Here is a 13,834-nt window from a genome sequence, read left to right as displayed (position 1 = left end):
TTGGAGTTGAATGTGGCACAAAAGAAGACAGTGTAGTTGTTGGAGATCAAGCATCTCAGCTCCTGGACATCAGGTCCAACCACCTTCAGCTGCTTTATCAATAACCTTGCCTCCATCATAAAGTCATAAGTGGGAATGTTTGGTGGTGATTGCACAACATTCAGTACTAATCGCATTGTCTCAGATACTAAAACAGTCTGTGTCCATGTGCAGTAAGACCTGGACAACATCCAGGCTTGGGCTAATAACTGACGGGTAATGTTCTCATCACATAATTGCCAGTCACTGACCATCACCATGAAAACAGAATCTAACTATTGCCTCTTGATGTTCAATGGCATTGCTATCATTGATTACCTATTATCAAAACCCTGAGGGTTCCATTGACCAGTAACTGCACTGGACCAGCTAAATATGCATTATGGCTACAAGAGCAAGTCAGAGACTAGGAATTGTGTGGCAATTAACATGTCTCCTGTTTTCCCACTGTCCACTTTCTGTAAGGCACAAGAATGTTGTGGAATTATCTCTACTTACCTGTATGATTGCAGCACTTATAAGATTCAAAAAGCTTAAAACAGTGCAAGTCCACACAGCCGACTTGATCAGCACTCACATCCACCACCTTCAACATTCACTTCCTTCACCATCGACACATTGAGGCAGCAGCGCGTATCATTTACAAGATGCGCTTCAATAACCCACCCAGGCTCCCGAGGAAGCACCTTCCAACCCCGTAATGTCATCAGCTGCAAGTTCCCCTCCGAGGCACACAGAATCCTAAGAAGGAACTTCACCGTTTCTTCATTGTCACTGGGTTAAAATCTTGGAACCCTCATCCTAACAGCACTGTAGGTGTCCTCATATCCCAACCATTCGAGAAGGAAGCTCATCACCACCTTCTTCAGGGAAGTCAGTGTGGGCAGTAAGTGCTGGCATAAACAGCAGCACCACATTACCATGAATAAAAATAAAATTATTGTGAAAATTAGGTTTGCAAGCATAGCCTGACATATGTGTTCATAAAGCAACAATGGTGGAATGAAGAGAGGCTTTGTTGCTAAGTCATGCCTATGGTCTACTACCAACTTAAATACTCTGGTGTCTTAGATATTAATTCTTTCCTTGTCTGTCATAGTTTAATTTTAATGGATTATTGGTAATTATTGAGGATCTTGATGAATTCTTCTAATCCCCCTAAATCCTCAAATGATAACACAAATACAGAAGGCATTTTCACAATGTGAGTATATCACATAATAAATGAGTTAGTAAGAGATCAAAAAGGAACCCTCATAATCAAAAAAACAGCCTCTGAGAAAGTCTCAAGGACAGCCCTCAAAAACCAGAGGAACTTTTGTGCCCCGTGTAGGGAACATAGTCGCGTTCATAAAGAATTGTTTAGCCTTCAAGAAGCTGAGACCCATGATAAATTCATTCTTTTCGAGTTGACTAGCTGTAAGTAGAAAGTGCCACAGGGATCAGTGCAGAGGTCTAAACTAGTTATCTGTTTCAATAACTTGGATATGGCAAGCATATGCACGGTAGCTAAATTTGCCAATTACATCAAGATAATTAGGAAAGTAAGTTTACAAGATTTGGCAGATTGATTAAAACATGGGCAAATGTGAAATTGCCCATTTTGGCAGGAAGAATAGAAAAGCAGTATAACATCTTTTGTGGAAAGAGATTGACACAGATGGATCTGGGTATACTGGTACATGAGTCACATAAAGTTAATAGTTGGCCCAGAAAATGATTAGGAAGCCAAATGGAATGTCCAAGGTTATTGCAAGAGGAATGGAATATAAAACAAAGAACATTTTACAGCAGTTGCCAGGCCACTGGTGAGACTAATCTGAAGCGCTAATTCAATTTTTGTCTCCTTTTGAAAAAAAAATGATACAGTTGTATTAAAAGCGTTCAGGGAAAGTTCACTCATATGTAATGCTCAAATTATGTTGGCTATTTGAATTGATTAGGTCTAATATCCATGGCAGTGTCGGAGAATGAGAGGTAATCTTATTGAATGATCCACACAAAACACAAATATGAAGGAACTTGAAAGGGTGAACATAGATGATGTATCATTTTGTGGAGGACAGAAGAATTAGGGTACATGGTTTAAAATGAAGTCTCTTTTTAATATAGAAATAATGACACTGATTTTGCCTCAAAGAGTCGTTAATATGGGGAATTCTCTTTCCCAGAATGCATTGGATGATGGTCATTGAATTTATTCAAGACAGTTAGATTTTTGATAGACAAGGAAAGGGTTATAGGGGCAAATAGGAAAGTTGAGTTGAGACCACAGCTCAGCATAATTTCATTATTGCTGGAGCAGCTTCAAAGGACTGAATGACCTACTACTGCTCCCCGGACCGACATTCCTGTGTAAGTAACACTGACACTGAATAAGAATTCACAAATCAGATTATGGTTTTTAAGAGAATTCATCAATAATTTCCATCTAAAAGCTTAGAGTTTCAAAAGTTTCAGTCAATACTACCTCTCTCATAAACACAGTGCCATGTTAACATTAAATTAGAAAACTGAAGTTGATGTTTTCATTTTATTTGATGGATAATATTTGGAGTTAATACCTCAATGAATAAAAATGTAAATTCTGAACTGTGCTCAAATAATTCAACAATTATCTGTGATTTTTTTTAGCTTTTATTTTTATTCCCTAGGGATAGAGAATGATGAAGAAATCAAGCAGCTGGATGAAGAAATTAAGGAATTAAGTGAATCTAATTCTCAAGTGGAAGCAGACATGATCAAACTTAGAACCCAGGTAGCATGTCTTTAAAGTCACAGTGTGTGTGCATGCCCAGAAAGTCATGCAGCCCTTCTGGTAAAGGTGCTGTATATTATCATCGCAATAAAAGAATCAAATTGGATCCAGCTTTCTGGGTCTCCTCATCATTAACCCATTCATTGCTGCCAAACCCTAAAGTAGGCACGTTCTTGGATTTCCTCCTAGCCACAGCCCATCATTGCACCCAACTAGCAAGAGCCATGTCCTGCTGTTTGGTCAGAGAGAAAGGAGACGGTATTTTTAAAAGATTGGCACAGTCCAGAGGCAGAGCCAGGAATCTGGTTTAAAAGTCCAGCCTCAGCTCCTACCTATTGCAGCCCATTACTCCTAATGTTTTATACACCAACAGGGGTGTATTATACTTCAACCATCACAAATAGACCAGTGACAGTGCTGGCACTGAACTATCCAGTAGTAATATTGGTTAGTAGACTGAAATAGGCACTGCAGAGTGTAATTTGCAACTATCAGTGCCTGAGTTACAATGAATGCATCTCCTAGCCTGAGAATGTTGTTTTGCTCCCAGTCAGTGAATTTCCACTGTTTGGAATTTGATCTATGTGATTAGGACCAATAATTTTCTTAAAATATTGCATATGTTTCCTTTTAAAGCTGCTCAGAAAGTGCCACTGAGCTCTTTTAAAACCCAAAATGACTCCACACTGGAGTAAAGTTAATATGCTATCAAGCCCAAGTATTAAGTTTATACGCTGGTGAAATGATCATTCCTGAGTCAGATCAGAGCCTGGCCTGACATTAATTTTGTCACTTTAGTGTCACTGCAAAGGGGAAGCTGCTTCACAGTGACATAAAAGAGACAAAATAACAGTACCCTTGTGGATCAGCACAAGTGGTTACCACCATCCCTTCATGAAATAATCTCCAAACATATTTGGTTCCCAACTCACTCCAAACTCTCTCACAATCACAATGTATGGTTCCATCATGTTAATGTCAAACAAATGTATGAGGTGTTGTAGCCAAAACAAGAATCTCAACATGCTCTTCAGATGAAGTTCTCTATAGTAAATTTCTTGAATTCTTTATAATAGAAAGCATTTATTCATTTATATTTTCCCTTCTTTAGGTCCCCCACACCATGCATCAATCCCTGGCTGAGAGGGGGGTAGGTGATCTGCTGTCTTTGCCACTTTGTAACAGGCTACTCAGAGCTCTTCCGGAGTGTCCCAGGTTGACTTGCATGATGGCGTTATAAGTCTGAGCCGGTGGGGAAGCATCTGCTGGCCTTTGCTCTGCAATTCTCACAGTTACCTGGCTGAGATCACCAGATGTGAACCCACTTACTACCACTCAGCAGTTTAGTGAATTACTAAACCAGCATCAAATATATATCCTTATCAATATTTAGAAAATCTGCTAAAAAGAAGGAAAGGTGGGTTTTTGAACTTAAAAGGAGTAAAGAACTTCTAAGTAGATAGGATAACCTTCAGTGTATGCAGCTTCCTAGACCGCTGACAAACAAGAATGTACATGTAAAATTCTCCAACCACCCCATCCTTTATTATATTTTATAGAGATAAAAAAACAAGTGTATCACTATTTTTGTACAACCTGGGACTGGATGCAGCATTATCAGCCCATCAGCATTATCAGACAAATTGGATACATCATCCATTAGGTAATTATGAATGGGATACTCCAACTGCCAAATTGCCATTGATTAGATTCCAGTGCTAAACTGTCTGAAATTGAACCCCTTCCATTGGACAATGAATCAATTATCAGACTCCAGATACAGACACGCACTTTTCATTTTAAGTAGTTATGTTGGGAAGCTGATGGCCTGATTTTCACAAAGCTGGCATAGACACAAGCTTTGAAATTACTGTTGGTGATATTAGCAGATCAAAGTTAATGTGGAAGTATGATGTTCCTTTGTCTATTATCTTACCAGGGCATTAATCTATTTATTCCAAGTGGATTAATGCAGCTGATGGAATAGTGGATTTAGGAATGTCCTAGAGAGGGGTTAATATTGCCAACACTTATTTCCAAGCTATGGAGGAGTAGATTTTAAATGACAGGCCTCCCAAACACAAAATCTAGTTGACAATTTATGAATTACCCCTAGATTATTCAATTCAATTTGCCTTGGCCTTGTGATTGTACTGGACAAAGATTAAAATCTGAACATTTAATATTTTTGTTTTTTGTCACAAACAATACATGCAATTCCTTTATTCATAATTCAAATAAAAATGTTAAGTGATTCACAGTAAAGGAATTATTTAGGAGAGTGCAAGGCTTTACTACATTAATCTTCACACAGTAGAATTTCAAGGCCTCTGGTTCTGAATTTGGTACAGAACTTTTCCCTAATTTTCAGTCCTTCAGAATTAATCTTGATGTATTTTAATTGGTATTGTATGTTACTTTTCAGATTATTAATTGGCATTGCACATTTTACATATAGATTCTTAATTGTGTTTCTAGGGATTAGTAATTAATAATTGCTGTTGTATTCTTTTTATTAGTACCTAGTTTTGTATGTTTTACCTTTACGTTCCTAATTGATGTTGTGCGTGTGTTACCTTAAAGATTAGTAATTGATGTTGTATAATTTAATTTCGAGGTTAAGACTTGGTGTTGCATGTTTTGCTTTGCAGATCACAACAATGGAAAATAACTTAAAAACGATAGAAGAGGAAAACAAAGTAATTGAACAACAGAACGAATCCCTTCTGCATGAGTTGGCCAATCTCAGTCAGTCTTTGATCCACAGCTTAGCCAACATTCAATTGCCTCACATGGTAAGGTCAAAAATATTTATATGATACATTTGTCAAAGCCATGGCATGACAGAACTGTGATCATCTGCCCTGTGAATTACTCGGGTGTATCTTTCAGTGATTTCTTGTTCAATCTATTTAAAATCTACAATATCACCATAAGAGTTTGCACTTGCCAGAGAAAATATCCTTTTCCAAGAATATCGGGTTGACTTAATCCTTAAAGAGGATTTGGGTGGAACAAATACAAAATGCTGCGCTGGGTGTATTTTCACTCACATAAATCAATTAGATGCCTTTGAGCAATAAGTGAGAAAGGCTGTCTGCTGCCATGGAAACATTTGTTACTCAAGATGAAGAGCAGCAGGAGTTTGAGGAAGTTTCCCAAGGTTGGAGATGGTTATCCAGGTGGGGGGAGGCACAGATTTCCTTGAGGGTTCCACAAGAAGACTTTTTTCTTGTGTTATAAATGGAAATTTCAGTGCCCCCATGCAGGGATTCTATCTGCTGATCTGCTTCAGCTGCAAGGAAACCATCAGGTTTCCATGCTTGGGTTGCACTTGAGGATTACATTAATGTATTAGGAACTCAGTCTCTACTTGTTCATTATCCTCCACCCTGCTTCTCCTGCTTTTGATGAGTAATTCACCTACCCATAAACCCATAAATAGCATGGAAGGATCAAGTTTCCCAAAGGTAAGCAGTCTGCTTATTTGGAGCTGCCCACACATCAAATTTCATAGCTGATCCATCCAAATATTTCTGGAAGGAAACTAACAGAGAAGTGCTGTGAGATTAGGTCAGAAGCTGAGATTTCTGTGATGAAAAACTTACCTCATGACTCCTCAAAGCCTGTCCACCATCTACAAGGCACAAGTCAGGAGTATGTTGGGATACTCTGAAGCTGCCTGGACGAGTGCAGCTCCAAACACTCAAGAAGGTCAACACCAAACAGAACAAAGCAGCCTGCTTAATTGGCACCCCATCTAACACCCTCGACATGCACTCTATTCACTCCTGAAGTACAGCAACATCAGTGTGTACCAACTATGAAAGAATTGCAGGAACTGCCCCTTAAACTACATCTTACAAGCATATATTGAGAGAGGGTTTTTTATAGGACAGAAAATACCCTTACCCATCATGTCCACATTGGTCATCAAGCATCTAATTGTTCTAATCCCATTTTCTAACACTTGGCCCAAGCCTTATCTGCTCTGACATTTCAAATGCTCATCTCTATGACTCTAGAGGGAGTTTCTTATGGGGTGAGGTTGGGCCAGTTAGGCCTGTAAGCATTGAAGTTTAGAAGGATATGAAATGTTATTGAAACATAAGATTCTTCAGGGCCTTGACAGATAGTGAGAGGTTGTTTGTTCTGTGAGAGAGTCTGGGAACAGAGGGCATCAGTAAGGGATCAGTCATTTAAAACATGGTTGTGAAGGATCTCTTCCTCAGAGAGAGGACTTAATCTGCGGAATTCTTTACCACAGAATGCTACCGAGGATGAGTTGTTATATATACATAACGCAGAAGTACACAAATTTTTAATCAATAGGGAATCAAAGTTTATGGGGATAGGTTAGGAAAGTGGATTTGAGAATTGTCAGATCAGTAGTGATCTCATTGCATTGTCAATGTTCCCTACTTCGCTGACGGTAACTTGTGCCGATTTGGAAAGATGGTCATATGCAACTTGCACACTCAGAATTATCTATTTCTGTTTTCTGTTCAATCCATAAGTTAATTGTGAACCATGTGCAGTCATAACTACAATAAAAATAAAACCCAGGTAGCACTAATAATAGAGGGCTGGATTTTACAGGACTTCATGTTCCGCATAACCACAGCTATCCTCCTCCTAGAACTTCATAGTCTGTCAGCAATCCATGCATAAAAACATCCCGCCATTTTGATACTGAGTAGGGAGTCGATTTGCCCAGAGCGAGATTTCCATCCCCAAGTGGGAGGAAACCCTGCCTTAGAGAGCCCCCAGCCAGTCAGTTTGGCCACAGGTCCATACTCCTTGCAAGACCAGGCCACAGGTCTATACTCCTCGCATGGCCAGGTGTGAGTGGTGGCCAATGTTGGGACTATAGCCAGTCCCCAAAGAAGAGGGTTTGGAGTATGCTAAAGGTGGCAGGGCCCAATGAGAAGAATCTGGGAGGGGTGTCAGGTTCAAAAGGACAGCAATGGGGTTGTTGAAAAGCATGTATGATCTGCGGTGGAGAGGTTGGGATGTTCGTTACCTTTGATGGGTCTCCCAATGGAAGATCCCCACCGTATCTAACACCAACCCATTCTGTAAGAGCAGCCAAGCCTGAATAGCATGGGTTTCTCCTAATGCAAGTAAACTCAGTGAGATGAAGCACGTCAGTGGCCTAAGGGCAGTCAGGTCACAACGTCTTTTAACCCCCTCTCCCTCCCTTTCCTCTATAAATTGTCTGGAGCAGAGGAAAAGGCAGTGGGCAAGATTCATGCTGCGTTTTACAAACCCCTCCCTTCAACGTTGCCAATGAATGTCTATGAAATTCTACCCTTCCTTTATAAAGATTACAATGGCTTAATAACAACTATAAGCATAGGAAAATGTGTAGGAAAATTAGTCCACTAAGCTAGCCCTGCAATACCATCACATTTGATCTATACCGCAACTGGAAGTCAGTTAGCTCATTGGCTGGATGACCAATTCACAGTGCAGAATGATGCCAACAGCATGTGTTTGATTCCTGCACCAGCTTAGGTTGCCAGGGAGGACTGTCCTTCTCAACCTGAAGCATGGTGACCCTCAAGGTAAAACACCGCCAGTTGTCTGTCTCTAATGAGAGACCAGCCCTACAGTAAGACGATGAGTGCTTTATACCTCAACTCCATTTAACTACCTTTGTTGCAGAGACCTTGCAGCTCTCACGAAAATCTATCAATCTCAACGTCTATAATTTACAATGTTCACAAATTTGTGAGGCAACAAGTTGCAGATTTTATTACCCAATCTGTGGTGTATCGCTCACTTCCAGCTTTCATTCTTAAATGTACTTTCAAATTTTGGCCTCTTCAGAATATTCCAGATTTTTCTGCCAAAAGAAATATTTTCCCTTTATTACCTTATTGACTTCCTAATTTACTTTTCGACACCTCAGTTACATCAGGCCCTCAATATGATAAATTCACATCCACACAACACATATTTGTCTATCTGTTCTTCAAATTTAATAATTCAATCCATGTGTTAATTCAGTAAATCTGTGCTGTGCAACCTGAATCAGTTTATACCTCCTGAGCTCAATCCTAAATGCTATCCTCCAGATTGTGTTTGACCAAAGTTCTATTCGACTGAAAGTCACTTCTTTAATTTCCAACACCTTAGACTTTTTGATGACTTTTTGTACATATACTTTCAGTGATTTGCATGGTCTGAAACCAAAGTTTCTGTGGCCCTCCACAGCTGCCATGGTTTTTACCCCATTTACTTTGAAATCTAAAATAACCTTTTGAGTTCAGGTCTGATGACTACACATTAAGAGCCCGGCTGTCTTAAAATAGCACTCTGTAGATGTTAAAGGATTAAGCCAATAAATTATGCTGTACAGTATTTGTACTTAATAGTGTTTCATTATTATAAGTCCACAATCTGAATGGACATAATATGCTCTTTATAATAAATAGCGTACACCAAATAGAATATGCAAAGATTACTTCATTAATGTTCCAATGAACGTAGCTGTGTTTATCAAATATTTTTGATCATCAAGGAGATTCAATCCACTTCAAAGCTAATCTTGCATAAATTTCATTATACTATAATCTCGAAGACCAATTGTATTTATTCATCCTGTCAAATAGTTGAGTATAGTGAACGGAGAGTACAGATGGGCATTCCTAGTAAAAGGTTTACAATTTATGCAGAGGGTACAGCAGATCGATGCACTGTCCTTTTGCCTCTGGAACCGGAGTTTCAATCTGACACTAGTTAGAATCATGCAATCACTAAAAGGTACCCTACAAAAGAGGCCCTTCGGCCCATCAAGTCTGCACTACAAAAAAAAATACTGTAAATCTGCACTAGTCTCACTTTCCAGTGCTTGGCCCAGAGCGTTGAGTATTATACTGTTTCAAATGCTCATCCAAGTACTTTTTGAAGGTTGAGTTTTACCAACTTAACTATTCTCTTCAGCAATGTCTTGCAGATTACCACTACTTTCTGGATGAAATAAATTTTCCTCAAATTCTCCTTTTAAGCTTTTAGTTAAAATTAAGCCTCCTTGTTATTGACCTTTCAACTAAGGGGATTAGCTGCTTTCAATCCACTCTGACCATGCCCCTCATATTTCTATCCATCTCAATCAGATCCCCTCTCAGCCTTAACCTCTCTAAAGAAAACAAGCCAAGCTTTCTTTCTAGCTTATAGCTATGTAATAGCGAAACTGTTGCACTTTTAGCAACATCCTGGTGAATGTCCTCTACACACCATTCAGTGCAATCACATCCTTCCTTTAGTGCAGTGACCAGAACTGCACACTGTACTCCAGATGTAGCCAAACCAATGTTTTCACAGCCCCAATGTAATCTCCCTGCTGTTATAATCTATGACCCAGCTGGTAAGTGAAGTATGCCACATGCCTTTGTAACTACCATATTAACCTGTCTTGCCACCTCAAGAATCTGTGGACCACATCACAAGATCCCTTTGTTCCTCTGAGCTTCCCAGCGACAGAGAGCCATTCACTGAGTATCCCTTTGCCTTGTTACTTCGTCTGTATCACCTCATACTTATCAGGATTAAATTCCATCTGCCCTTCTCACCAATCCACCAATATACTCCAGGAGCCTAAGACTTCTCATTGTCAACTATCTGGCAAGTTACATGTCATCCACCAACTTACTTATCGTTCACCCATATTCTAATCTATCTCCTTTATATGGTATCACAAAGTATAAGACATCCAACAACGAGCCCTGTGGTACACCACTGGGCACCATCCTCGGTCACACAAACAGCCTTCTGCCACCACCCTCTGGATCCAACCTGTCAAGCTACCCTAAATCCCATGTGCTTTAACCTTCTTTAACAGTCTCCCTTGTTGGACCTTGTCAAAGGATTTGCTGAAATCCATTGAAATTATATCAACTGCAGTACCACCATTGACATACCTGGTCACTTCCTTGAGAAATTCAATCCAAAATTTGTTAGGCATAGCCTTTCTCTGACAAAGCCATGTTGATGATCTCTGATTGCACCATGGCTGTCCTAGGGGAAATAAATTCTCTCCTTCAGAATTTTTTTCAATTGTTTTCCTACCAATGATGTGAGATTCACAGACTATAATTCCCTGGTTTATCTCTACCACCCTTCTTGAAAAGTGGAACCACAATAGCTGTCATCCAGTCTTCCTGTACTTCTCCTGTGGCTAGAGAGGAGCTAAAAAAAATTGGATTATAAGCCCTGTAATTTCATCCCTCATCTCCAATAGCAGTCTGAGGTACCACTCATCAAGACTGAGGGATTGGTCCAATTTTAAGTCCGCCAAAACTTCCAATATCTTCTCACTCCCTATCTCAAACTGCTGAAGAAACCCACTTCCTGAAACTGTACCGAAATCCTCCTTCTTTCTGGAGAAGATAGATGTGAAGTATTCATTTAACAACCTAACAGTGTCCTCCAGCATCAAGTGCAAATTACGCTCCTGATCCCTAAAGGGCCCTACTCTATCCTTGGTTATCCTCTTGCCTTGACACACTTATACAATATCTTTGGATTCTCCCTAATTTTATGCACCAATGTTTCTTCATGTGTCTTATTTTCTTTACAAATTGCTTTCTGAAGTTTCCCCCTGCACTTTCTATATTCCTCGAGGGCCTGTGCTAATTTGTTCCCTTTGTCCCTGTTAGTAATATAAAAATCACTTTCTGATGGCAGTCCTAAATAATATTAGTTTGAACAGCAAAACTCTTGTCGCTATTGGGTGAATACCTAAAAAAGAAGTTGATTATTTTACCTTATTATAAAAAATATGTGCAATCCTTAAGTTAATTTGGATGTGGAACATTAAAACATAATGTGGCAATCATGGGATTTTTTTTCTCTGGGGTCAAAGTCAAAGCCCAATTCCAGGACAGGTTCGAAATCATTTGTCTGACATTAACTTAATGTAAAATGGAAATTTGAAAGGTAATGCTCCCAGGGCTTACATTGTTCAATACAAAATATAGATCCAAATAATCAGTGTTGCAAGCGACTTTTTTTTTCCTCATCTTTTATGAGTTAGGGAGCTTCACTATCCATTACCATGCAGTGTTTACTTGATATTTCCTGTATAGATATGCTACAGTTTGATAATGCACTTGAATTAACAAACATAAATGATTCACAAACACATTGACGTATCGATAAACTGGTGGCTTAAAATTGCATGTGTGAGGATGAAGTGTAACTTTGTATGACATTTTACAGTTCAGAAAATTAATCAGGTTCATTGAAAAACTAACTAATTGCCAAAGGATTAAAGAATTATTACAAATTGCTTTGCAAGGTTTATTAGAGATTGGTTGATGTTACTAAATCAAAGGTGTCACATAGGGTGCACCATTCCTCATGACCACCCGCCAAACTTGAAGGCAAGTTGCAGAGACATTATTTGGATTTGCGAAGAGGTGATAACCTGACCAGCAGTGTGTGTGATAGGATTTGTCCTTACGGCTCACTGCATCCTTGCATGTATGAACTACACGAAGTGATTTTCCTTTTCACAACTTATGTGGTACTGATGAAATGGTGTGTGATACATTCATTTAAACTACTCTTACTTGATGCATGAAGGATATTTTTCGTAAGATGTCTGACATTTGTTTTCTATTGTGTAGGATCCAATAAACGAACAGAATTTTGATGCCTATGTGACGACTTTAACGGACATGTATACAAATCAAGATCGTTACCAGAGCCCAGAAAACAAGGCCCTTCTGGAAAACATAAAGCAAGCTGTGAAAGGAATTCAGGTCTAAGGACCGCTTTCTGGTTTAAAAAGAGATCTTGCTAGGATGCCTCACGTTTTTGCTGCTCTAATTTACCAGACAGTGTTGAATATCAAAACTTTATTTCTGTTACAAAAGGTGTTATGCGTAGGAGACTTCATAATGATTTTATGTCCTGCTTTGAAAATAGTAATTGCATTTAATATATAGTTTTTAAAAACATTCACATTTTGTACGTTTTCATATGAGATGACATAGTGTAATATGCCATGTAATGTTTATAGCTGCCAACGTATGCACTTTTTTTTGAGTGTATACTCTTGAATGGTTGACGGAACAAAAAATGAATAGGATACGAATTCTTTCAAATGCTTTACAAAAATGGGAAGAATTCAATGTAACAAATTGACTTTGACAGATAACAGAAAGCTTGGGAGCATGTGAGCTATGATCTGACTATGTATCGCTATCACTTGGATACTCTGATTTTGTGTCTCATATGGGAGATTGTGTTTTACAGAATTTAAAAAAAAAGAATTTATGTGCATATTGTTTAATAGACAAGGATTGGTAGCGAAAATGCTCTAGTTTTGAACAACGCTTTAAAAATATTATGCGCTTTAGTTTTAAAAGGATTACAGTTAGGTAGGGACACTCAAATGAAATTATTGTTTTGGGGATTTTAGAACAATGATTGAAATAATGAGTAGCTTTAAGACTGTTTTAGTTTAAGGTTTGGTGAATTAGCCCTATGTCCTCACTGTCCTGCATTACTTCTAGTTAAAGAGAAAAGCAGTGGGGTTCATGCTAAAAAAAAAGTAGCCCAGTGAGGGCCCAGGGCTAAGCTCCAAGACAAGATAACTTGACAGGAGGATTACTTACATACTGCACTGATTGGTGCTGTGACTTCAGCAGCCTTCTAGGCCATAAGATGCTTACAGCAATGCACTTCAATGAACATAGGATGGCCACTGAATGCCACAGCACACTTTCTGTGAAGTTAATTTGTCTTGAAGTTTACAGTACATGTTAATCTGTACTATGGGTCTCTGTAGAAGGAAGTATGGGTTTTATACCTTATTAATAATTTCATCTGACTGGAACTTACAGGGTCACCGTCCCTCGAAACCTGCCAGTTCTACTTTGCACTTACCTTGTCCTATATCCACAGTGTAATAAGGTGTGCAATTGCTGATTGTCATCAGTCACATGACACAAATCGCATGAGTCTGAACAAAATGAAACACAGAAGCCTGCGTGGCCACCGTTGCGGCAATAGCCATAATGGAAA

General features: G+C 39.0%; 1 protein-coding gene across 1 annotated transcript in view; it reads left to right on the top strand.

The window, feature by feature from the left end:
• LOC132807602 (myelin transcription factor 1-like protein) overlaps window positions 1-12,573 on the top strand; it is a 300,657-nt gene extending 288,084 nt beyond the window's left edge. Inside the window, exons 19-21 of the mRNA XM_060821659.1 lie at window positions 2,694-2,797; window positions 5,449-5,592; window positions 12,433-12,573. Coding sequence (XP_060677642.1) covers window positions 2,694-2,797; window positions 5,449-5,592; window positions 12,433-12,573 — 389 coding nt within the window. The remainder of the gene's footprint in view (window positions 1-2,693; window positions 2,798-5,448; window positions 5,593-12,432) is intronic.
• The last annotated feature ends 1,261 nt before the right edge of the window (window positions 12,574-13,834 follow it).

The sequence above is a fragment of the Hemiscyllium ocellatum genome, chromosome 3 (genome assembly GCF_020745735.1).
Source record: "Hemiscyllium ocellatum isolate sHemOce1 chromosome 3, sHemOce1.pat.X.cur, whole genome shotgun sequence".
In the NCBI taxonomy this organism is placed as follows: domain Eukaryota; kingdom Metazoa; phylum Chordata; class Chondrichthyes; order Orectolobiformes; family Hemiscylliidae; genus Hemiscyllium; species Hemiscyllium ocellatum.
This window is presented reverse-complemented; position numbering and strand designations above follow the sequence as displayed.